A 25,982-nucleotide genomic window follows, 5' to 3' on the forward strand; every position below is an offset into this window, starting at 1 on the left:
ATATATAAAAATAACTGTTGTGACATAAATAACCATTCAATACATACCGTATTTATCGGCGTATAACACGCGCTGGCGTATAACACGCACCCCAAGTTTAGGAGGGAATTTTAAGGAAAAAAATGTTTTAAGGAAAAAAACTTACATTTAAATGCCCATCAATGCAGCCTTGCACAGCGTCCATCTGCATGCTTGTCCAGTGTCATTTGCAGCCTTGCACTCATTTGCAGCCTTGCAGTCAGCAGCCTTGGTGCCATTTGCAGCCTTATCAGTGTCCATTTGCAGCCTTGCAGCTTTGCCAGTGCCGATCTGCAGCTTTGTCTGTATCCTTTTGCAGCCTTGCCCAGGCTGCAGTTAAACTGCAGTGACATGTCAGTGTCACTGCAGTTTGAAAATGGCGCCGCCGGCGCCGAAATACACAGAGCCGGTCCTCGGCTCTTCTCGGCGGCTCTCGTTCACTTTCGGCCACTTTCGGCTCCACTCGTAGTCCTGCCCGGGATGGGCGTGGCTGTGAGCGGAGCTAGCCGAAGTGTTCTCGGCTAGGTTCGGGCGGCGCTCGAGTGAAGCCAAAAGTGGCAGAGAAGAGCCGAGGACCGGCTCTGTGTATTTCAGCGCCGGTGGCGCCATTTTCAAATCGCGGTCGGCGATTGCTCCGCTCAGTCAGCAGGGGATCGGCGTATAACACGCATTTTAAGGGGAAAAAAGTGCGTGTTATACGCCGATAAATACGGTAATTTTTTAGTAGAAAGTTCAATACACTCAGTGCAGTGAGTGATTCCAAGTAGCTGACAAGTCCCAGATAAGTCACCTCAGTGAGTGATAAGCCAGTTCCTATGGATTCATCTCTTATTAGTGCAACTAAGTACCACCCTTTTGTGATTCCACCACCACTTATAGATTGGCCACTCACCGGATACAGGTGAATGTGCGCCTTTGGTTCATTAGTTGGATAACCACTCCACACAATGGATCAATCCGCACCCTCTTCAGACTACCAGTTCTCATGGAAAATAAATGACCATCATGGTGTAGTATGTCTAAACTTATTTATTAAAAAGGTATAAAAAGACTATTGCACTCACATATTTCTGTGCCCATAAGCCGGCACAGCTGTGTATGCGGGGTCCGGAATGCCGGTCTGTGCGTTCCCCTGTGTATCTCCTATGCCGTGTGCGTTCCAAGCCTCACTCTCACGCTGCGTGTGTTCCAAGCCTCGCTCTCACTAGACGGGAAGTGACGTCAAAATCTCCCAGCAGCCTCTACGCTTTTCACAAATGTAAATTGCATCATCAATTAATATAAAAACTCAATAGTCACTTCCCGGAGAGTTTTCTGGCGTTTTTAAAATGCTAGGAGCCCACACCTCATACGTTATGGGAATCCACTGGAAATGGTGTGGACAGAGACATCCGACAAAGAGAGGAGAACATGACATGTGTTAGGATGAGTAACCCCCAGTGGGGCTGTATAAATCCTCAGTGCGTGGGGGTTAATTTAGCCGCTTGACCTGCACTCCTCATGAAGCATGCTGTGCTGAAAAAAGCAAAAAAACTAAACTCAGTCTAGTCATGTGCAATTGTTTCATTATAAATCTCCAAATCACAATAGTAACAAATTTCAACTAATCCAAAATAAATTATGACAAAAACAAAAAATTCATTAGTATTCATTCGGATGACAATATGCAATAATTTGGGCTTTTTGTTAATGTTTGAAGCATCCGAAATAATGTAACAACATAACCAATTATCCAACTTGATTCAGATCCATTCATTTTTATTTTAGTGAGCGTAAGATTCTTTTTGTATTGGGGTACAACTTGAGAGACCTTTCATTTCATTTGTATGTGCACGGCCCAACAAAGTCATTTGGAAATGGGGAAATGAATTCAAATTAATAACATAACAAACGAATATTTATGTTTTGGATGAGGGGGGGCGTGATAGTCTTTGACTCTCTTGGATAATAAGCCGATTCTTTTAATTAACATTTTAAATTTTTATAAAAAGTGCTCTACATATGAAATTTTAACATATTGCAATAAATACAGTAAGATATAAAGTGAAATAAGTTGATGATCCCTACTTATTGTGTTTGAGTTGGATGGAGGTGAATCCATCGGAATCTCTGAATCATAACATTAACTACCATATTTACTGGCGTATAATACGCACTTTTTTACCCTGAAAATCAGGTGAAAATCGTGTGTGCATGTTATACGCCGATCTTTCAGTCCTGGCTGCCTCGGAGGGGAAAGGGAGGGGGCGAGACGAGCACTATCAGATTACATGCAGTGAGAATCTCCTGTTTACTCAGTGGCCTCTGTAATAGGAAGTCCTGTCCCCTGGGCTGGCATTGGATGACTGTTCTGTCTATCATAGGAGGCGAGACTTTGTATTAAAGAGGCCGTTGAGTAAACAGGAGATTCTCCTGTATGTAATCTGTCAGCGCTCGTCCCGCCCCCCTCCCTGTCCTCTTGGAGGCTGCAGATGGTCATGGATCAGGCTGCACTGATGGCAATGGGGAGGCTGCATTCATGGCAATGGGGAGGCTGCATTCATGGCAATGGGGGGACTGCATTCATGGCAATGGTGAGACTGCATTCATTGCAATGGTGAGGCTGCATTCATGGCAATTGTGAGGCTGCATTCATGGCACTTGTGAGGCTGCATTCATGGCACTTGTGAGGCTGCATTCATGGCACTTGTGAGACTGCATTCATTGCAATGGTGAGGCTGCATTCATGGCAATTGTGAGGCTGCATTCATGGCACTTGTGAGGCTGCATTCATGGCACTTGTGAGGCTGCATTCATGGCAATAGGGAGGCTGCGTTAATGGAAATGGTGGGGCTGCAGATGGGCAATGCTGAGGCTGCATTGATGGGCAATGACCCCTATTTTACAAATTAACTTGTTAAAAAGGAACACAGCCAATCTTGCGAAATAACTTGTGAACATACAAATTGATCTGAAACAACAAATATATGAAACAAATCCCAATATACAAAACAAATTCCAAAAACAAATCATTCTAACATAGAAATTATTACAAAACAAAATGATTTACTTAACAAATGGATCAGAAATGAAACAAATGTTTCCCTCGTGAACATCTCTAACTTTAATCCTGATGTGCTAAATGGCGGGTCTTTAAATTTCAAGACTGGCTGGGCAAAATCACAATATCTTTGGTAAATAAAACAGTTGCACTAATTGTATTTAATCTACATATTTGCTGTTTGCCTGGAGTTTGACTTTAAAAATATTGTTGATTTCCTTTAAAAAAAAAAAAACAGAGGAGGTGCCCCTGGGATTTTATGGGCAAAGTTTGAAGACCAGATTAAGGAGTAAAGAATGTATGTAAAAACGTAATACAACATTTATTAATTACAAAAAACATGTAAATACACAAAATTGAATAATTATTAAAGCAAGATAGATAGTCATGCTATAATAGTACAGGCATACCCCACTTTTAAGTACACAATGGGGTTTGTTTACTAAACTTGGAAAGTGCAAAATTAGGCTCACTTCTGCATAGAAACCAATGAGCTTCCAGGTTTTATTACAAAAGCTTGATTGAACAAGCTGGGGTTAGAAGCTCATTGGTTTCTATGCAGAAGTGAGCCTGATTTTGCACTTTCCAGCTTTAGTAAATAAACCCCATTGTGTACTTAAAAGTAGGGTATGCCTGTACAATACAGCTAGGTTCTGGAACAGATGATTGATCTCATCATGGGAGGCCAAACAAAGTGCATACGTACAAAAATCCTAACATGTTTCGGAATGTATATGTTTAAATGTTTAATTCTTTCTTCAGGAGCTGATTTAAAGCAAGCTGTATTATCCGGTGACACAACAGCAAAAAAATCAAGTCAGAAAAATTCTCGGTTTCTTATGAGCACATAAGAACCTTAATAGGATGGAATGTAGTGATTTAAACAGACGTTGGGGTAGTTTGACTGGTAGTGTGCGTATGAGATAGAGAAGCCTAGGTAGGATGGTCATCTTAATGATGGCCGCTCGGCCAAACCCATGAAAAGGTGCCTGTGTGCTAGTTGTTTAGGTCTGTCTCTATTGTTTTGAGTAATGATGGAAAGTTTTGTTCGTAAATTTGTGAAAGCTGCGGTGTCAGCCTAACTCCCAGGTATTTCAGGGTCTTGGGATCCCACTTGTAAGGGGAGTTCTCTTTAGTGGATTTAAGAATGTCATCAGGTGGAGACACATTAATAGCTTCGGAATTTGGAGTAGTGTATCTATAAATTTGAAATATAGCCATAGTGTGAAAACACTTTGGTTAGGTTGGAAAGTGTAATGTGAGGATTGGTTAGGAAAAATAATAAATCGTCAGCATAGGCGGCTACCTTGAACTCCCTATCCAGCACCTTGAATCCACTTATGGAGGTATCTGCATTAATTGTTCTGATAAAGGGTTCCAAGGAGAGGATAAATAGAAGAGGGGACAATGGGCAGCCTTGTCTCGTGCCATTAGTGATAAGGACCCTCTCTGAAAATAAACGGCACACTTTGTATCTCGCTGTTGGTTTTTGGTAAAGAGCTTAGATCCATGCCATCATCCGAGAGCCCATTCCCACATGTCTACAGGGGGCCAGCATGAAGTCCCACGCCACACGGTCAAAGGCCTTCTCTGCATCGGTGGATAGGAGAAGGGCCCTGATGTCCCGTGCTCTGGCCGAATGAATTAAAATCAGGGACTTAGTCACATTATCCTTAGCCTCTCTGCATGAAGCCTACTTGTTCAGGGCCGATAAGCTTCTGTAGGAGGGGTCTCAGTCTGTTGGTAAGTATCTTTGCAAATTTTACATCTAGATTTAGCAGGGATATAGGTCGATAGATTGCACACTCTGAGGGGTCCTTACCGGGTTTCAGAAGGACCGTTATAAGGGCTGAAAGCAGGTCCGGAGTTAGCTCTCTTTGTTGAGACATGGAGTTCAAAGCAGCCGCCAATGGATCTGTTAAGATGTCTATAAAGGTTTTGTAATATATAGATGTGAAACCATCTGGGCCCGGACTTTTACCAATTTTTAAATGTTTAATTGCATTTCTTATTTCTGATGGTTCTATCTGGTTTTCTAACAGGGTTCAAATCCTTCAGGGCAGGTAGGCCACTTTTGTCTAGATAGTCCTGAATAATCTGTGACCTGTCACCTACCATGCCTGGTTGTCTATGTTGCTGTGGTAGATTGTATAGGTTAGAGTAAAAAGTGTGGAAATGTTGTGCGATCACCTCTGTTGTGACATCTAAGGAGCCATTGGCTCGCTTAATGCCCATGATGGTATTGCTAGCGGTGTGTCCCCTCGGGGCCCTCACTAACACTTTGCCCCTTTTGTTCCCTGATTCATAATAGATTTTCTTCCTACAGAACAGGAAGCATTTAGTTCTAGTGTCTAGGATCTGTTGCAGTGTCTTCCTAGTGTCTAGCAGCTCTTTGGCAGATTGGCATGATAGTGACTGTTTATGTAATGTTTCCAATCTGTGAATGCGTTCTGTGAGAAGTTGATTTCTTTCTCCCTCTCTCTTTTGCACTGAGCACCCATTCTTCTTATCAGTTCACCTCTAAGTATGCATTTGTGTGTTCCCATATTACCAGGGGGTCTATGTCTGGTGTATTGCTGTATTCAAAAAAGTTCTTAAGTGATGCTGTGAGTTTGGTCAAAAGAGAGGGGTCAGAAATTAAAGAGGAGTTAAGTCTCCAGGTCTGAGGTTTAGGAGGAGTCTTCATCAGATCAAGTGTCAAAGCTATTGGTGAATGGTCGGATATCGACTGTATGCCTATACAGGCGTCTGTTACGACTGAGAGATCTTTTTGTGATATGAAAAGGTAGTCAAGTTGGGCTTATCTCTCATGTGGGATCGAGTAGAATGTGAAGTCTCGTCCGTCGGGGTTGAGAAAGCGCCATGAGTCTATTAACTGGAGAGAATGTAGGAGGGATTTCATTTTCTTGAGAACCTTGTATTTAATGCTGGTCTTACTGGTGGAAGTGTCCGCCAGAGGGTTCAATGGGATGTTAAAATCCCCTCCCAATATTAGGCATCCTGACGTGAAACCCTGTAGCTGCTGTACTATATGTTTGCAAAATGTAAGGTATGACTTGTTGGGGAAGTACGCGTTTGCTAAAGTGAGGGGTGCGCCCCCATATGTCCCTTTCAAAAAAACAAATCTGCCGTCAGGGTCTGTCAGTTGTTCCGTCAGCTCAAAAGGGCATCTTTACTTACTAGAATCGATGCCCTTTTGGATCTGGCGTGGTCATTGGTGGCATGAAATGCCCTAGTGAAGACTGAATCAGTGAGTCTCGGCACGTGGTGGGTATTATAATTAATTTCTTTTAAGAACACAAAATGTGACCTACCTTTTTTGAGTTTCATAAGTAGCGTGGATCGCTTTTCTAGAATATTCAGCCCCCTCACGTTATGTGAGATCAACTTAGGGCCACAACCTAAGGAGGAGTACGCCATGATGAAGATTCAGGAGGAGGTGTATTGATATGAGCACCTGAAATACAGACTTGTATATACCGGGTATTATTTCACTGTTGTATAAGCAAAATGGTCAATCTAAGACCCTAAGAGATAGAAAAAATATGAGTCTGAGTGAGAAAGTTGGAGAAGTACAGAACTACTTTTAGATAGAACACTATCTGTAAAGGTTAACGTTAGTGTATCCTGGACACTGCTTTTGTGTTCCAGATCACTTTTTGGGGGAGAGAAGGAGGCGGCTACTCGGCGAGTGAACAGATATTACTAACATACTGTATAGGATAGTATATGTATTAACGGGTGAAACCACACCTCCACAAAACACACAGCCTTAAGGGCAACAATATAGAGTGCTATTTATTAAAACCCAACTGGTCGGTGGGTATATGCTCCCATGTAAACATTAGAGCACATCGTCACCAACCCCTTGCTGAAACGTATGATGTGACCTAATGGTTTGCACCATCACAGTTCCCACATCTGTGTCCGCCACATGTAGGTGGCAGGACCAGTACTCAACCCACCTCCCATCTGTGCCACAGCAGAGATGGGTGGTTCAGGCCTAATAGTTTAGACTTCCGCAGCAGCATAACAACTGCAGCAAAAAGGTACTGACCCTCACTATGTCAGCAATTATGTTACTACCAGAGATAAACATCGATAGTCCCTGGAATGACAAATGAAACCTGCGCTAAAATATGTGTAATCTTAAAGTATAGCAAATGTTCTCAGATACTTTTCCTGAAGAGCCCCATTGGTACATTTACTATCGAACCTTCAGGGAAAACATGAGGTTCAGGCCATGTGGCAAAGCTGCATTTCGGGGGCTGAGAGAAGATACAGGAAAAATGAAAAGACCTGCAAATTGAAAACAAAGAGTGGAGTAAGGGTGAAATTGTTGGTCTGGCCCACCCATTAACCCTCTTCCACTCCTCGTTCAGCCATAGGTCATGAGTTAGGAGTGCCAGGTTTGGAACCTCCACTTCTGTTATGTTTCATCTTTTTGGAGATCCTCTCCTCGGAGAATTGCGAACTGAGTGGGCTTTTATCTGGAGGTGGTATTGCAGTCAGCGTACCAGTCCGGCAGTTCTATCAAATCCAGACCTAAACCCTCACTGAAGTCAGGTTACTGCGCCGGGGTGCGTAGAACCTGTTGGTGGCCATTGGTGACCACAATGAGCCTAAAGGGGAAATGCCAAGTGTATTTTAATTCCTTGTCTTTCAGTTTATCCAGATGAGGACGCAGGGCCCTGCGATTTTTTTTTTAAGGTGGGATTTGGGATAAGTCCTGAAACAGCATTATAGTTTCTCCATTAAAAATGATTTGGTCATTTCTCCTGGCCTTTTGCATTATGTCTTCTTTTATTTGAAAGCTCTGAAGACAGCATATTATATCTCTTGGCAGAGCCATGTCTGGTCCCCTCGGTCTGAGGCCCCTGTGAGCCCGGACGAAATCTATCTCCATATTTTCCTGTCTTTCTAGCAGGCTGTTGAATACTCTTTTGAAAGCAGGGATAATTTGGTCATTTTCAACAGATTCTGGAATGCCCCTCACCCTAATATTGTTCCTCCTGCCTTTGTCGAGGTCTTCCAAGTGCCTGTTCATTTCAATGAAATGCTGTGCGTGTGAGACAGTGACCCTGTCCAGCCTGTGGATGGCCTTGTCTTTCTGCCTCGCTGCATGTTTCACTGAAGCTAACTTTTCAGTGAGAATCACAAGGTTAGTTTTCAAGTCCGTGATGGCGGCAGAAAATGTGGATTTAATGTCTGCATGTCAGCGTAGGTCAGGGGTTTATCGGACCGGGATTTTCCCCTACCTGTGTCTTTGCAGCTGATTCCGAATCCCCACTGAATTCCTCCTCGTGGTGTGCTGGTGCCATCTTGGAGCAGGCCGCACTGTTACGGGCCGCTGACTTTTGTTTAAATAGATGCGATATGTTCCGTGCTGCGGCGGTCGCCTGCCCATGATGGGAACGTGAGTGTGGGTTGCTGTAAAGCTTTTTACCCAGCATTGGCGTCTTAGAGGTTGGGTATTAGGCTGTAAGGCTGTGTGTTCGCCGGAGCTCCTCTGGTGTGCTGCCATCCAAGCGGCACCAAGCCACGTTCTGTATTTATATTTTGCTATTTCCTGCTTTTGTTCATATATTTGTATACTTATATATACTGTATTCTGTATATAAATATTTTTTCTGACTTGATTTTTTTTTGTGGTTGTCTCACCAGATAATATAGCTTGCTTTAAATCAACCCTGAAGAAGGAATTAAACATTTAAACATATATTCCTGAAACATGTTGGGATTTCTGTACATATGCACTTTGTTTGGCCTCCCACGATGAGATCAATCATGTGTTCCAGAGCCTAGCTGTATTGTATTATTATAGCATGACTATCCATCTTGCTTTTATAATCATTCAATTTTGTGTATTTACATGTTTTTTGTAATTAATACATTTTGTATAACTTTTTTACATACGTTCTTTACTCCTTTAATTGGTCTTCATCCTTTGCCCATAAAATCCCAGTTTTTTCTCTGTATTTTGGGATGTGGGTTAGGTCTCCAGCTCAGTATCTATAGGTGGCTCCCCAACATAATTTTTTCTCAGTTGATTTCCTTTTAAATAAAAAATAATTAGATCTTTTTTTTTTCCACAGCATACAAGGCAACACTCAGTGACATAGAGGACAGTGACAGCTACACCACTTATGTGATGACCATTCAAAGAGTTTTTAAGGAAGGTAACACCTTTTATTTGTATGTGATTAGAATGAAGCTCAATTGAAGTTTCATACTAGTATAATACTGCTGTACCTTATCTTTAAAAATCAGTTTTCACTTGTAAATACCCTAAAATGTTTTTTGTCTTTGTGGAAATGTTCTTTCTGTCATTCCACTCCAGTGCTTTGTGCTGGCATAGCGGTGTAATGGCCACACCCCTTATCATTGGCATCCTTACACAGACTTGTAGTGCTGAGGAAGAGAAGTGGCATGTCTGACCAGGTCTGCTATATTACTGGCCACTGGGCAGTGTGCAGACTCTAGTTTATTTTACACTGCATAGTTATAGATAGAGACACTGCAAAACTACTATAGTAGTCAAGTGGAGGAAAGACTTTAAAAATGGAGGTCACCATGTTTATGTGACTGAATATCTAATTCTGTGGCATGTTGTGCTTTTGAGAATAATTTTTCCCGCACGATAATTATGGATAATTTTTATATGATAATATTTGTAAGATACAGGATCAATCAATATGAACACAGACTAAAAATAGGAGATTTATTCACCAGACATGTATTCATACAAAATAGTTATATGTATTGGTTGACAGAAATAGATGGTACATAAAATATAAAGAAAATTAATTGAAACACCCGCTAATGGTAGTGCTATACTTTTTAAATGACACAGAAATTATAAAACTTCCCTGTAGAGTCAATAACCATGTATATATGACGATTAGACAGAATGTCTGTATTTCACAAATTCACAAGTTACTATACTGCAAGTAAGTGATCAACTGTGTGAAATAAAATAGACGCCTGCTATGTCAACAAAAAGAAAAATGACAAAAATTTTAAGGTAAAAATGAAGCTGCAGAAAAATCTACAAGGTGGTTATTGCCTGGAGAGAAATATAGTTTATACTCCAATATATTTTTATTGATTTTCAGAGTTAAAAAAAAAGGCACAAGATGACCAAGAAAAAGAAAAAACACACAAAAACAAATACAACCAACCTGAATGCATACCAATAACTGATAGGTTCATTATAATTCTAAATACTATTCAAAACAACTAAATTGCATAATAATACATCTCCACAAAAACCCTCCAGCATAAAAAGGGGGGGGGGCACACATAGGGATGTCTCCCATGAATAATTTAAAACAGAATAGAATATATGTGCTTAGACTTCAATGAACTTAGAAATTAAAAAAATTCTAAGAACTTTGATGAGACTTTACATTTTATACCGGTCTGTCACACCCTTTAAACTTCTTAATAGTATCATTGTTTTTAGCTACCAATTCCTCCATATGCATAATACCATTAAGAGTCTCAATCCACTCTGGAATTGAAGGGGCAGTAGAAGATTTCCAATATCTTGGTATCAATTGTCTAACTGCTGAAAGAAAGAAACAGAGGAGAGATTTTTTGGGTTTTAGGCAGCGATCAAGGTAAAAAAGAAAAAAAGAGCTAAATCAACAGAATTACAGATTGACTCATCCGCAACAGTATTATATAAACGAATTACTTGATCCCAAAGTTTATAAATAGAAGGACAGGCCCACCAGAGATAAGAAAGATTACCTATAGCAGCATTACAACGCCAGCCTAGATCTGATTGTGATGGAAAGATTTGGTTCAGATTAACTGGACTGCGATACTATCTTGATAGCAATTTAAAACTGTGCTCTTGGGTATCACAAGAAATTAAAAATTTATAAGTATTAATAAAAATTTGATCCCAATCTTCCTCTTGTATTGGACGGACGAGTTCCATCACCCATTTAACCATATATAATGGTAGACCAGGTGAATTGAGAATAGATAGTAACATATATATCTTAGATATAGTATGTGTTGGTGGTTCCAGAGATGTACATAACTGCTCAAAGTCTGAGAGCGGTCGATGGATGGCATATTTTGGAGTCAAAGAATAATAAAAACTCTGTAGTTGCAGATAAAAAAAAAACAAAGGCCTTTCTTCTGATCATGTGGAGTTTGAAAATTTAAGAATGACATAAATGTACCCTCCAGAATCATATGTCTGATCTGGGGCCAGATGTCTGATCTGGGGCCAGTAAGATTTGTCCCAGCTTAAAATAGAATGTGAATGGACACCAATAGGAAATGAAGGATTATCTATTAAAGGAGTGAGAGGACCTGGAATAGAAGACAAAGGAAATGATTTTAAATAATGATGCCAGCATTCCAAAACCGTATAGGTAAGCCAGGGCCAAGAAGAACGTGATCCTGTATCTTTGATAGGGAGCCAGAGAGCAGCTTTAGGATTTAATGGAGAAGAACCTATTTCTAATTGAATCCATTGTTTGTCATGAAAGTGGGGAAACCAATCCAGAATGCGAGAGAATATTATAGTAATACTCAAAATCTGGCAAAGCTGCTCTTCCACGAACTTTTGACCGACAAAGTGTTTTCCAATTGATTCGAGGTTTAGTGCTTTTTCAAACAAATTGTGAAAAAAAGCTGTTCAATTTTTAAAAAAATGTTTTAGGTAGTTTAATAGGTAAGGTTTGGAATAAATATAGATATTTTGGAAGAATATCCATCTTGATGGAATTAATATGACCAAACCATGATAAAGAAAGCTTTGACCATGATAACAGTTCAGCCTGAGTTCGTAATAAAAGTGGATGAAAATTTAGCTCCTAAACAATAGTAAGGTCTGTTGAAATTTTCACTCCTGTATATTCCACTGCTACTTCTTGCCAGTGGAAAGGAAATAATGCTGCTAATGAAGAAACCTCATCTCTGGGTAGTGAAATATTTAATAGATCAGATTTAGTTAGATTTACCTTAAAGTTGCTTAGGCATCCAAAGGAATTCAATTCTTTTAAGATAGATGGAATACTAATCTTTGGTGATGTTATATAAAGTAAGATGTCATCTGCATAAAGTGAGGTTTTATAGTCTATCTCATTAATAGTGATCCCATGTATAGAAGGGTTATTACGTATAGCTATTGCTAAGTGCTCCATTGTGATCACATGTTGTAATGGAGATAATGGACAACCCTGACGGGTTCCGTTATTAATCTTGAATAAAGTGGAAAGAGTACCATTTGTTCGAACCTGTGCAGATGGAATTGTATATGATGCCATGATTTTATTAATCAAATTATTGCCCAGATTAAACTGACAAAGTGAATGGAGCAAGAACCTCCAGTTTAGGTGATCAAATGCCTTTTCAGCATCGATTGAAAGCAAGCACACCGGGATATTTTGTTTCTGTGCTAGAGAGATTAATGAGAGAGTCTTACTGGTGTTATCTCGGGTCTCTCTAGACCTCACAAAACCAGTCTGATCTGTATGAATTATTTGAGGCAATATTGGTTGAAGCCTATTAGCAATAAGTTTAGCGTAAAATTTTATATCTTGATTCAGCAATGAGAGAGGAAGATAACCTGCTTGGGTTTGTTTCATCTTTACCCGGTTTCAAAATAACAGAAATATAAGCCTTCAAGGCTTCCGGGGGAAAAGACTGAGACTCTGAAATAGAATTAAACAAATGCAAAAGAATTGGAAACAAATCTGACGCAAACGTTTTATAGAACTGGCTAGAAAAGCCGTCCGGGCCTGGCACTTTACCAATCTTAGCAGTCTTAATAACAGTTAGTAGTTCCTCAGGAGTAAAAGGAACCTCTAAGGAAGAACTAGTGGCCAAGTGAAGACTTGGCAAAGCCGTGTTTTTCATATATGAAATTGTTTTTTTTTCCATTCTATAAAAGAATAGTCAATTTCAGAGTTAGTTTGTGAAATATTATATAATGAGGAATAATAATTGAGAAAAGGATCTATGATAGTTGAGTTAGTATAAACCAACCATTTACCAGGACCAGATAATTTCAAGACAGATAATGATAGTGTCTTAGGATGAAGAGAATGTGCCAAAAAGGCACCACTCTTGTTACTATATTCGTAGGAAATTCTCAAGGTTTTATCTCTTAAAGAGTGTTGATCAAGAGAACGCAAGAATTGACTTTTGGTATTGATAAGTTCAAATCTGACTCTATCACTATTAATATTTGTATTGATTGATTCTAAATAAGAAATCTTCTATAGTAATGTTAGATGTTCTGCAATTCTAATTTTTTTTTAATCTTGATCCATGCGATATGAGAATTCCCCTCAAGACGCATTTTAGAGCCACCCATTTAATTGGTGGTGCAGTATTGTCCAATTCGTGATCTTCCATAAAATGCATAATTGCTTTTTTGATATCAGTTACACATAATGGAACTACTAGTAGATTATCATTAAGTTGCCAGGATCTATTCCTGGCACGAAATTCTGTGAAATTAAGATGACAAAATTTTAGGTTCAATGCTAATTGTTGGAGTAGCATCTAATAAAAATTGTGAAACAAAAATATAATCAAGCCTACTATGAGTTTTATGAACTGAAGAAAAGAAAGTATGTAGTATACGCCATGAATGGGTGTAGTATACGCCATGAATCAAATAATTTCATTGAAGATTATTTCTGCTTTTATTTACGAAGAGCCGAATATGAAATATGTTTTTTTCCCGAAGATGAATCCATTCGGGGATCGAAAACCAGATTAAAATCACCCCTGAGAATAATATCACCCTCTGCAAAAGTCTCAAGAATACGTATGTATTTAAGACCCTCAGAGACTTGAGAGGTATTCGGGAAATATACATTAGCTATAGTATATACTTTTATTCCATTTTTAATTTTTAGAAATAAATATCTACCTTGAAAGTCAGATTTAGAATCTAAAACTTGACACTTCACATTCTTCTGCGTAGCGATTGATACTCCTTTGGATTTTGCATATGGATTTGTACTATAAAACCAAGTAGTATAATATTTATTTTCACATGTTGGGAAATCTGTTTCTTGAAAAAACACTATATCAATTTTTTCATAACTGCAGCATTCGCGGAGTCAGGCCTAATCCCTGCGAATGCTAACAGTTTTTTTGGTAGTATTTGAAGCAGTCGCTGACAGGTGCTCTTTTTTCATGTGAGTCTCACTAGTTGTACCAGTAAATTTAGAGGCCAAAATGTCCAATTGAAGGTACACTAGTGAAGAGGCCTACACGTTTCTGAGCATGACAGATGAGAGTGAAGAGGAAGTCACATATCTATCAGATTCAGGCTCAGAATACAAACCTGTAGACAGCAGCGGCACCCTGACAGACAGCTCTGATGACGGAGTAGTGGTCCCTGCCAAGCTCTCGTATGGAGCAGAGAGCCAGTACTAGTGCCGTTCATCCTTCTGGTGAACTGGCAAGTACGAACAGCCTAGTACATCCTGGTCATACATCCAGCACTGATGTAACATTTGGTGACGTGGCGAGTCCCAGAAGTGCAGTTCAAGCTGGTGAGGTGGTAAGCACAACTAGTGTCCCACAGCCACCAAGAAGACAAAGACAGGCCCGTCTATCCCAAAGTGCCCTTCCTGCTGCTTTTGTCAATCCGAATTGGGAGCCCACCACTTCTGCAGCACCCGTACTTCCCCCATTCACTGGCCAAACCGGAATTCAGGTGGAAACAGTTGATTTTACGTCACTTTATTTTTATTCACTGTTTTTCACAGAAGATCTCTATAGATCTATTGTGGACCAAAGCAATTTGTATGCTGGTCAATTCATCGCCGCTAATCCCCAGTTGACCCTTGCCAGAGATTGGAGACCTATTACTGTCTCCAACTTTAGGACCTTCCTGGGCCTATGAGTTGCGGTCATATTGGTCCACTGACCCAACTCACCATATGCCCTTGTTCTCTGCCTCCAGGACACGATGCGAGCAGATCTTGCAGTTCTTGCATTTCAATGACAAAAATCTCTGTCGTCCTCAGAGTGACCCTGAATACGATCGGCTCTACAAAATTCGGCCCCTTGTAAACCACTTCAACCAGCAGCTTGCACCCTTATTTACTCCCGATCACGTTGTTTGTGTTGATGAGTCCCTGATTACATTTTCTGGCCGCTTTTCATTCAAACAGTATCTTCCCAGCATGTTATAGGTATAGGTTATGAATATTTTCTTTCACTTTGACTAATCACTATTAGTTTTTTTGCCTGTGATGTGGGCTGAGGAAGGAGATAATAATTCAGAAAACCCTTTTAAAAAGTCTTTCCCTCCAGGCATTACCTGGAGAACATGTGAATCCAGGGACCCAGCCTTTGCCTCCCAGACTTTGCTTGGAAAGGAGGTCCACTGAGAGGAACGTTTTTAACTCTTGAGCCTGTTGCCTGGGGACACATTATCAGCTTTAAAGTCTAGCCCCTGGATATGGCCTGTTTTATACAACACTTTTCAGTAAAAAAAAAATTAAGAATAATAGTAATGGCTGGAAAAGATGATGAAAAATGTTGTGTTATATCACATTTGTGGTCAGTGGAGAAGGTCCCTCTTAAACTGATGGTCAGTGAAGATCCCCCGTACATTGGTGTCCAGTGGGGAAAAGTCCTATTATGTTGGTGGTCACCGGGAGAAGAAGACCTTTACATTGGTGATCATTGGAAGAAGGGCCCCTATACAATGGTGGCCAGAGGGAAAAAAGCTCCCTACATTGGTGGTGAGTGCAAAGATGTTCCTTTCATTGCTTTTCAGTGGGAAGAAGAGACCCATTACACTGGTCAGTGGAAAGAATGACAATTACAGTTGTGGTCAGTGGGAAGAATGTTCCTAACATTGAAGGCCAGTGGAGAGAATGCTCATTACATAGGTGGTTAGTGGGAAGAATGCCTTCTTACAGATAGCTAAAAAGATGATTGTTGTCAGTGGTTACTTATCTGGGAGTCAAAACAACTTCTGGAGGAACCCTGGTTGAGAGAGGCTGCTGTACGGCTTATCCCTCTCTCCCCTGGGCATTGAGCCAATAAGACCTACAAGCAAAGACTGACAGCATGAATGTTTGTCATTTGGTAGCTACCGGTGTGTCATTGAGTACTCTGGAGCAGCTGTAGGCCAGATCATCAATAGCAGGGCTAGGAGGACCCTCTAAAATCAAAGGTACTCTAGGGGGTCTTTACTATTTTTAGGTTTTATGTACACTTGTATGTATGGCACATACATTTGTATCAGTACTATACCCATGCTTCAAAGATGACCACCTGCAGCTGTTTTCCTAAAATGTTAGCTCCACAAAAAAGTTCAACGGTAGTATTTCCAAAAATGCTTTAATGAAAAGAGCACCAAGAATATTCAAGACACTAAGGGGGGTTGATTTACTAAAGGCAAATAGGCTGTGCACTTTGCAAAGTGCATTGCACTCTGCATTAGCAGTTGCTCCATAACTTAGTAAATGAGGGAAGCTCTGCTGACTTCCATCATCCAATCATGTGCAAGCAAAAAATGCTTTTTTTTTTTAAATTTCCTTGCAATGATTGGGTACTCTTTTTTCAAAGTGAACCTTTACCTCATTTACTAAGCTCTTTAGTAGACATGTGCACAGCCAAAAAATGTGTTCATTTTCGTTTCATTAGTTTATTATTTTTTTTCGTTTTTCGGGTCATTCGTTATGATCGCGATTCGTAAATGAGTCCATCCGTAGATTCGTAAATGCGTTCATTCGTACATTCGTAAATTCGAACATTCGTTAATTCGTACATTCGTTCATTCGTACATTTTTACATTTGTACATTTGTAAATTCGTACATTCGTAAATTTGTAAAATCATACATTTGTAAATTAGAAAATTCGGAAATTTGTAAATTCAAAGTTTGAAAATCCAAAAACCCGAAAATTCAAAAATCTGAAATAGTAACTAACTATTAAATTATAGGTATTGTAATTTCCTTTCAAATTTGACTGTCAGTGAACGTAACAAATACGAATTTATCCGAAGTTACGAATTATCCAAAACGAATGCTGCATCTAAACAAATGGAACGGAACAAATTAATAATAAATAATAATAATAAAACGTTGTTATTATTATTATTGTTATTTATTATTATTAATTCATTACGTTCCATTCCGTTTTTTCGGATCATTCATAACTTCGGATAAATTTGTATGTGTTACGTTCACTAACAGCCAAATTTGAAAGGAAATTGCAATACCTATAATTTAAAAGTTACTAGTAATTACTAATAGTTAAGTTATTATTAGTTAACTATTATTTCAGATTTCTGAATTTTCGAATTTACAAATTTACTAATTCACTAATTTACTAATGTACGAATGTACGAATGTACAAATGTACATTCGTAAATTGCGAATTTACGAATGCCCCAATTTACGAATGTCCAATTTTATCGAATTTACGAATATTCGGAAAAAAATTGTTAAACGGGTTTTCGTTAATTCTGATATTCCCGAATTAACAAATTTGTCGAAATTCGTTAAAAAACTAATTTGAAACGAATTGCACATGCCTACTCTTTAGCAACTGCTCTTGCAGAGTGCAACTGCACTTTGCAAAGTGCACAATCTTATTTGCCTTTAGTGAATCCACCCCCAAAAGTTTTGTGTTTTTTACTTTCTAGGTGCAGATGAAGTATCTCAAGGTTGGAAGCGTAATTTTCTGAATCACAAAACTTGTCAACATTTTCTGAAGTTGGAGAAGGGAAGAGATTATTTCCTCTGGGGTAAAAGTGAGGATCTTTGGAGTCTGCCATCTGTGTAAGTCTCAAACAATTCTGAGGTTTTTCAATCTACTATTAGCTTTATGCTAAATACAGCAAGGGGTTGGTTTACTAAAGGCAAATAGTCTGTGCACTTTTCAAAGTGCAGTTGCACTCTGCAAGTAAAGTTGCCACAGAGCTTAATAAATGTGCAGAAGCTCTGCTGACTTCTATCATCCAATCATGTGCAAGCAAAAATGAGTTTTTTTTTTTTTTCCTTGCACGTGATTGGGTATTCTTTGCAAAGTGAAATTTTACCTCATTTACTAAGTTCTGGAGCAATTGCACTGGTAGAGTGCAACTGCACTTTGCAAAGTGCACATACTAATTGCCTTTAGTAAATCAACCCCATAGAAACAAAGTCCTGCCTGTTCCATTGGACAGCACCTTTGTTCCAACTTCTTGTCCACCAGAGGTAGGTAGCAATTTTTGTCCATTAACCTTTTTTCCAAAGTTTGCTTATAATTGTGGGAAAACAAAATTGAAAAACTATACAAATACATGTATAAAACCAGAGCTTTTTTTTTCAGCCGGAACGTGGCGTAACACACAAGCCTGTAGAGGACGTTTTCTGTAGTTCTTCTCTACCAGCTTCTGTGTGCCAGCCCCAACACCCAGGGCACCTGCCGAACATCTGATGGGTCCCCCCCAGGTCCAGACGCTGCAACTGCTAGCAACTTGTAAATTGATGAGGGATTCCTGAGGCAGCTCCTATCCCTGCCTGCTGCTTGTCAGATCTCTGTAGCACAGAGCCAAGTGAAGTGCTCTTGAAGTCCTCCTTGGCTCTGTGCTACACAGATCTAACAGGCAAAGCTGCAGACATGAGAGTACAGTAGGCTGAGGGAAAAAAAAGCCAGCTCTACCTAATAGAATGGAGCTGGCTGAACCGCTCTAATGCAAATGTGAAGCGATGAGACAGCCGCAAAGGGAAAAAGGGGACAGTTGTGCAATGAGACACCTGTGGAAAAGCTGTGGATGTCCTACACATGTCAGAGCTGGGGGGGGGTTGTTAAATTGTTCAAAGTGAAGGGGGGGGCTGGGAGTTTGTTAAGAGTTAAGAGAGCTGTTGGGGGAGCTGGGGGTGCAGAGGTGAAAGATGTGGGTGGGGGGAAGATGAGTTGTGAACCTAGGGGGAGAGGGTAACTTGTGGATGGGGGGGTTAGCTGTGGCTGGCAGGGGAGAGGGTGAGCTGTGGATGGCAGGCAAGAGGGTGATTAAATCACCTCAAAATTAGAAAAAACAAAAACCATAGGGAGAAGTTATTGGCGCTCACAATGTGGAATCATAGTCATAGTCATAGGATAAAAGTGATGAATGAATAACACGTGGTGTGTTATAAATCCAAAAAATGGAATAATGGAAAAAAAAAAATACAATAAGAAATGCAAGACATAAAGTCCAATGTGACAATGCCCAACAGCAAAAATAAAAAATGCTTCTAGACAGATGTGTCTTCTAGTGGCTTCCCCACGGGTGTTCATAGGGTAGATGGCAACTCACCAAGGGTGTTCGACCCCTTTTTGCAGAAGGTCAAAATGCAATTTTGGAAAACCAGATTGGTTCCTGAGCTTGCACCCTTCCACTCTCATAATCCCTCAGGATAAGGCTAGAATGTGGGAATATTTATAGTGTAGTAAGTTTTATTTTAATGTTTAACCACTTGCCGACCAGTCGTCATAGTTATATTGTGGCAGGTCGGCTCTATTGCGCGAATCGCCTTAGGTGTACGTCGCTTCATGCAACAGATACAGTGGGTTCGTGCAAAGCGCTGAAGCCGATTCGCATGGCTGGTGGACGCAATGTCCGCCGGCCACCTACGATTGCTCCACAGAGAGCCAGAACGGGGATGTCAATGTAAACAAACAGATTGCTGTTCTGTCAGGGGAGTACGGAGTGATCGTATGTTCCTAGTGATCAGGAACAGCGATCTCTCTCTGTACTCCCAGTCAGTCCACTCCCCCCACAGTTAGAAACACCTCCCAGGGAACACATTTACCTCCTTGATCGCCTCCTATTGTTAACCCCTTCCCTACCAGTGACATATACAAAGTAATCAGTGCATTTTTTTAGCACTGATCGCTGTATAAATGTCAATGGTCCCAAAAAAGTGTCAAAAGGGTCCAATCTGTCCGCCTCAATGTCGCAGTCTGGCTAATAAATCGCTGCTGATCACCGCCATTACTATTTAAAATATATATATATATATATATATACCGTATATATAAATAAAAATGGCATGTAGATGCTATAACTTTTAAATCAATCAATATATGCATATTGGGATTTTTTTTACCAAAAATATGTCGAAAAATACATATTGGCCTAAATTGATGAAGAAATTAGTTTTTTTACATTTTTTTTGGATATTTATTATATTAAAGTGTAAAAAATATATATATTTTTTTTTCAAAATTGTGGGCCTTTTTTTGTTTATAGCGCAAAAAATAAAAACCGCAGAGGTGATCAAATACCACCAAAACAAAGCTCTATTTGTGGGAAAATAGGACATAAATTTTGTTTCGGTGCAGCATCGCACGACCACACAATTGTTAGTTAAGGCGACGCACTGCCGTATGGCAAAAAATGGCCTGGTGAAACCTTCCGGGGCTGAAGTGATTAAAAGCAAGTATATAAAAAACATGTATCCATGCCTAAACCTGGCACTAGGTGTCTACAGCTACAGATGGGGCCTGTCAGTCAGGCGCTGATGTGCGATCCACGCCTCGCTCTCAATAATGGGCCTTAGTGGGTAGTCATATAGGAACCTGGAAGTGACGAATCCCCCCGCTGATGTACGTTTCACCGTACTTGGCGTCCTTAGGAAGTGACAAACCGCCATTTCCGATTTGCATTTATAATGGAAGAACAGATTCTATTGGTTGGGCTCCTCCAAACAAAATTTGGATAGAAAATCTTCCTCAGCCAAAACATGGGAGAAATGAGGGTGCTCTGGTGAGGCTGGGTATCTCACCTTCTGGGACCATTAAGACCAGATGCACACTAAATCTAATGTGCTTATTTTTGTCACATGTCTAGTCACATGACTCTGGCTCTTTATGAAACCAACATCCATCAACAGCTTTACACTCTTAAACCCAGCCTATCAGCAGACACCAATCCCTCCTCTCTCCTCCACCCTTCCCCTTACCGCTCATAAGCCTGCCACGCAAGCATGGCATAGGTCTGATGAAGGAGCCATGCATGCTCCGAAATGCGTTACCGCCCACCACCATCACCTGATGTTACACGTGTGCATTCCAGTTTGGTCCTAGAACCCAGGCCGCCTCATCGCATCTTCACCTCCTTGCTAATCCTCATCACCAGGGACTATGACAGCTGAAGAACGGCTCTCTCTCTCCCCCAGACAGACAAGGATTACAGCGATACGCAGGAGGACTAATCATGATATGCCTATGACCTCTTACTATCTTATAAGTGTTTTAATCCCATTGTGCCTGTAATAAATCTTTTAACCACTGCACTTAGAGGCACCTTTCTCTTTTCCTTTATGACTCTCAGCCAAAACTTGTCCATCCGCCCATACTGGATACACAATCACGTTCATTTATAATAAAAATCCAAAATGTTAAATATCGTTTTTTTTCAGTGCAACTTTTTTTATATACTTGCTTTTAAACATTAAATAAAACTTACTACACTATAAAGTCCTTCTCTGTGTCTCTGGTGGAGTATATTCCTACATTCTAGTTTTACCCTGAGGGATCAGTGGAGTGGAAGGGTGCAAGCTCAGGAACCAATCTGGTTATCCAAAAGTGCATATTTGACCTTCTGTAAAAAGGGGTCAAACATCTTTGGTGCGTTGCCGTCTACTCTATAAACACCCGTGGTGAAGCCACTAGAAGACACATCTGTCTAGAAGCACTTTTATTTTTTTGGTGTTGGGCATTGTCACGTTGGATGTTTTGCATCTCTTATGCCGCGTACACACGGTCGGACTTTTCGTCTACAAAAGTCCGACAGCCTGTCCGACAGACTTCCGGCGGACTTTCGGCGGACTTGCAGCAGACTTTCTAACGAACGGACTTGCCTACACACGACCACACAAAAGTCCGACGGATTCGTACGTGATGACGTACACCGGACTAAAATAAGGAAGTTCATAGCCAGTAGCCAATAGCTGCCCTAGCATGGGTTTTTGTCCGTCGGACTAGCACACAGACGAGCGGATTTCGGGGTCCGTCGTAGTTACGACGTAAAGATTTGAAGCATGTTTCAAATCTAAAGTCCGTCGGATTTGAGGCTGAAAAAGTCTGCTGAAAGTCCGGAGAAGCCCACACACGATCGGATTACCAGCCAGCTTTAGTCCGTCGGCGTCCGTTGGACTTTTGTAGACGAAAAGTCCGACCGTGTGTACGCGGCATTATTATATTTTTCATAGTCAATACATTTTTTAGACTATTCCAGCTGAGCTGTGGACATGAGAGAGGGTGAGCTGTTAATAGTGGGGGAGAGGGTGAGCTGTGGATGATGGGGAAAAGGGTGAGCTGTGGATAGGGGGGGGTGAACTGTTAATGACAGGGGAGAGGGTGAGCTATAGATGGAGAGGGAGAGGGGGAGCATTGAATGGGGGGGAGATTAGCTGCAGATTGGGACCTTAACCACATGTATTATTTGGCTATCTTTCCTGAGAAATGATGGGATTGGGGACCGGATTGGGGGCGGGAGGGTGGATTCCTGCAGCTATTCTCTGAAAAAAAAAACCTGTATAAAATTATGCACAATATGTCCTGGCCCCAACAATTCCTCTGGTGTGTTCAGTTTCTCACCCTCCATCACTTTTTTGTACTTGTTCTCTTCCTGCAGATATTCCTATATTATAGGCAAAGACACGTGGTTTGAATGGTTCCCAAACCCAAATGATTGTCAGAATCCTAAATATTCTTATCTCTGTGAAAAAGCCCAGCAACTGGAAGAAGATCTGGACTTTAAGGGATGTATGCTCTGAATGATCTACAATTTCCATAAATGTGGTGTTTAGTGTTAGCTGAACTACTACAGTACATTCAAATAAAATGCAATAATGTCACATAGGTACCTTAGTACCTATCATTATAATAAATAAAAATTAAATAAATAAAATTAAATAAATAAAAAGAAAAAGTTGTAGCTGCTGTTTGTCTCAAATATAATTTTACCATGACCAAATGTTCCAATACAACTGAAGATTATTACAGTTTTTAACCAGAGACATGCTCCCCACCAACAACTGTTAAACAGACTCTACAAACCCAAGAATTAAAATTCTCTCAATTAAAAAAAAAAGAAAGAAAGAAGAAACTGTCCCCCATGTTTAATTATACATGTAGCTTCCTCCTCTAGTTAGGCTGCTAGGTTAAATTTCGTTCTTAGCTTCATTGTAGTGAATGAGGCAGCGATTGATTGTATTTGTCTGTTCAGGGTTTCCTGACCTGAAAGTTTGATTCCTTCCACCTGCCTCTGAAAGATTTCTTTCCAGAGTATAGGGCAGGGAGAGTCAAATGATCAGTCATAATAATTATCATACCACCGCCAATCCCTAGAAGGAGGTGCCCAGAAGGTAGCTGGGGAGGTAATAAATGTTTAGGAAGTCTTTCTAGAGTGTTTTTGGTTCTCCAGGTAGGGTTCCAGGTCTCTTGGGGCCACTGCCCCTGGAGGCAGCTCTACTGAGACAAGAAATTGCAGTTTGGGCCTCAGTAGCTGCTGGGCTGAGGAGGGCACTGTACTAAAGTCCTGATCTTGTAATCTCCTTCACTGAGAAACTACCTGTGGATGCTAGGTGGTAGACGCTCCTGGGACACTGTGAGTAAAGTAAATAATGAGAATATATATAATTAACATTTTTCTTCTTTCTTTCTTTTATTTTTAGTTGAGAGAATTTTAATACGTTTTTTTGTAGTCTGTTAAACAGTTGTTGGCGGGGAGCATGTAAACTGATTTGTATAAACCCAACAATCTATAAACCTCAACACATTCTGCAGACCTCTGCAAAGATTATCCATCCCACTTGCCAGAGGAGTTTATATTCATATTAATGTTCTGGCTAAGAAGTTAGGATATGTTGGGTAAGTAAAGGGCTGCCTTAGAGCAACCGTGTGTAGCACTTCTCCTTTAGGAGCCACTTTGGGTTCTCTGTTCTGCACCTCAACTCCAAGAACAACCTCAGCCCTTCTGATACACCTGGTTAAATGAAAGTTACTTCAAGCACTTATAAGAGCACAAGTATAGATACATATATATATATATATATATATATCGATATAGATATATATCTATATCTATATGTAGGAAGGCCAGTATGCTGGCCTGAATTTATGGGAGGAGCCCGGGGGGTATTTAAGCAGCCCGCTCACCTGTGGTGCTTGTCGGTTTCCTGTGCGCGATATACGTCACTAGGCCGACAATTCGAATGCCAGCGTCCGCTAGTTCTTGTCTCGCAAGTTCCCGTTTTTGCAAATTTCCGTGCTCGAGAGTTTCGAAGTCCGTGTTACCGATTCGTAGTTCGTACCGCGCGTCTGGTTTGGCTGTCGCAGGTAGGGTCCCGTCGGACTTTTTGTTTTTACGCATTGTTCGATATCATGTCACTAAACCGTGATATCAAACTTACGAGTCACTCGCAATTTCTCAAAACGTAACCGCAATGCATACCATTCGCACTTTCGTTATGTTACCATTTCTCGTTATCTGAAAAAACCACCGCGACATAGACGTCGCTTCATTTCAGGCATGTCTAATTATTACCAGGCGTCAGCAAACAGCCGTAGCGATTCGCAATTCCTTATCGAGCCACGTCAGTTCGATACCAATCATTTCTCATTTTTGAACATTTCTAAATACATTTCTAACATTTCAAACCATTTCGAAATCATTTCTTTCATTTCAGTCACGTACCGCGCTCCGATTCGAATCCAGTCGCATCTAAAGATGCACCGATTCGCTCCGGTGTGCCCCAGTAGTTACGGCCTAATTTCAGTACATGCTCCAGAGTCCAGAGTCCGCTTTCGACTCACCGGTTCGTACCTCTGTCATGGTTATCATGCCACGTATCACACTCCGTTACGAATTCAGTCGCATGGAAATGCACCGATTCGTCTCGGCGTGCCCCAGGTATTGGCCACATTTCAGTACATGCTCCAGAGTCCGATTCGCAGTCAGTCGCTATAGTGGCATGATCGATTCGCGCCTCTGTCATGGCAACAAATGTTACACCTGCACTTACCGCGCTCCGGTTCGAATCCAGTCGCATCTTCGATGCACCGATTCGTCACGGCGTGCCCCAGGGCCCGGCCTCATTTCTCGACATGCTCCAGAGTCCGGTTCGTTGTCAGTCGTAGTTTGCGGCTCACCGATTCGTGCCTCTGTCATGGGAATCATTTCAACTGTCACGAATCACGCTTCGATTCGAATCTAGTCGCATCCATGATGCAACGATTCGTCCCGGCGTGCCCCAGGTATTTTCGGCCACATTTCAGTACATGCTCCGGAGTCCGGTCGTTGTCAGTTGCAATCGCGACATGATCGACTCGTGCCTCTGTCATGGCACGTGCCTCTACTATGACAAATCATTTCATTCATTTCATCATTTCACTCATTTCACTGTCACGTACCGCGCCCCGATTCGAATCCAGCAGCATCCGAGATGCACCGATTCGTCCCGGCGCGCCCCAGTTGTCTTGGCCTCATTTCATTCGTACTCCATAGTCCAACCGACCTCAGCCAACACCTGCATCAGAACTTGGTTAGCTATCAGTTGCGGCATAACCAATTTGTGCCTTTGCCAGGGCAAGCATTTCACTGTTACATACCGCACTCCAATTCAAATCCAGTCGCATCCGTGATGCACCAATTTATTCCGGCATGCACCAGCGTTTCTTTTGCCTCATTTCAGTACATGCTCCAGAGTCCGGCTCGCTGTCAATCGCAGCTGCAGCACGACCGAATCGTGTCTCTGTCATGGCGAAACGTTTTTCATTCATTTCACTCTAAGGCAAACATTCCATTCATTTCATTGTCGCATGCCGCACCCCGATTCAAGTTCAGGGCAACCGCCAGACATCGATTCATCCCGGCAAAACCCCAGTAGGCGTGGCCTCATTGGCCCAGTCATGGCACACCGATTCGTGCCTCTATCATGGCAC

The 25,982-nt window shown here is 41.0% G+C and overlaps 1 protein-coding gene across 1 annotated transcript in view; it reads left to right on the plus strand.

Annotated features, from left to right (window-relative positions):
* Positions 1 to 22,950, plus strand: part of LOC141134076 (complement C3-like) — a 77,476-nt gene extending 54,526 nt beyond the window's left edge. Inside the window, exons 10-12 of the mRNA XM_073623662.1 lie at positions 9,154 to 9,237; positions 17,710 to 17,845; positions 22,672 to 22,950. Coding sequence (XP_073479763.1) covers positions 9,154 to 9,237; positions 17,710 to 17,845; positions 22,672 to 22,813 — 362 coding nt within the window. The 3' untranslated portion in view covers positions 22,814 to 22,950. The remainder of the gene's footprint in view (positions 1 to 9,153; positions 9,238 to 17,709; positions 17,846 to 22,671) is intronic.
* The last annotated feature ends 3,032 nt before the right edge of the window (positions 22,951 to 25,982 follow it).

The sequence above is a fragment of the Aquarana catesbeiana genome, linkage group LG03 (assembly GCF_042186555.1).
Source record: "Aquarana catesbeiana isolate 2022-GZ linkage group LG03, ASM4218655v1, whole genome shotgun sequence".
NCBI lineage: Eukaryota > Metazoa > Chordata > Amphibia > Anura > Ranidae > Aquarana > Aquarana catesbeiana.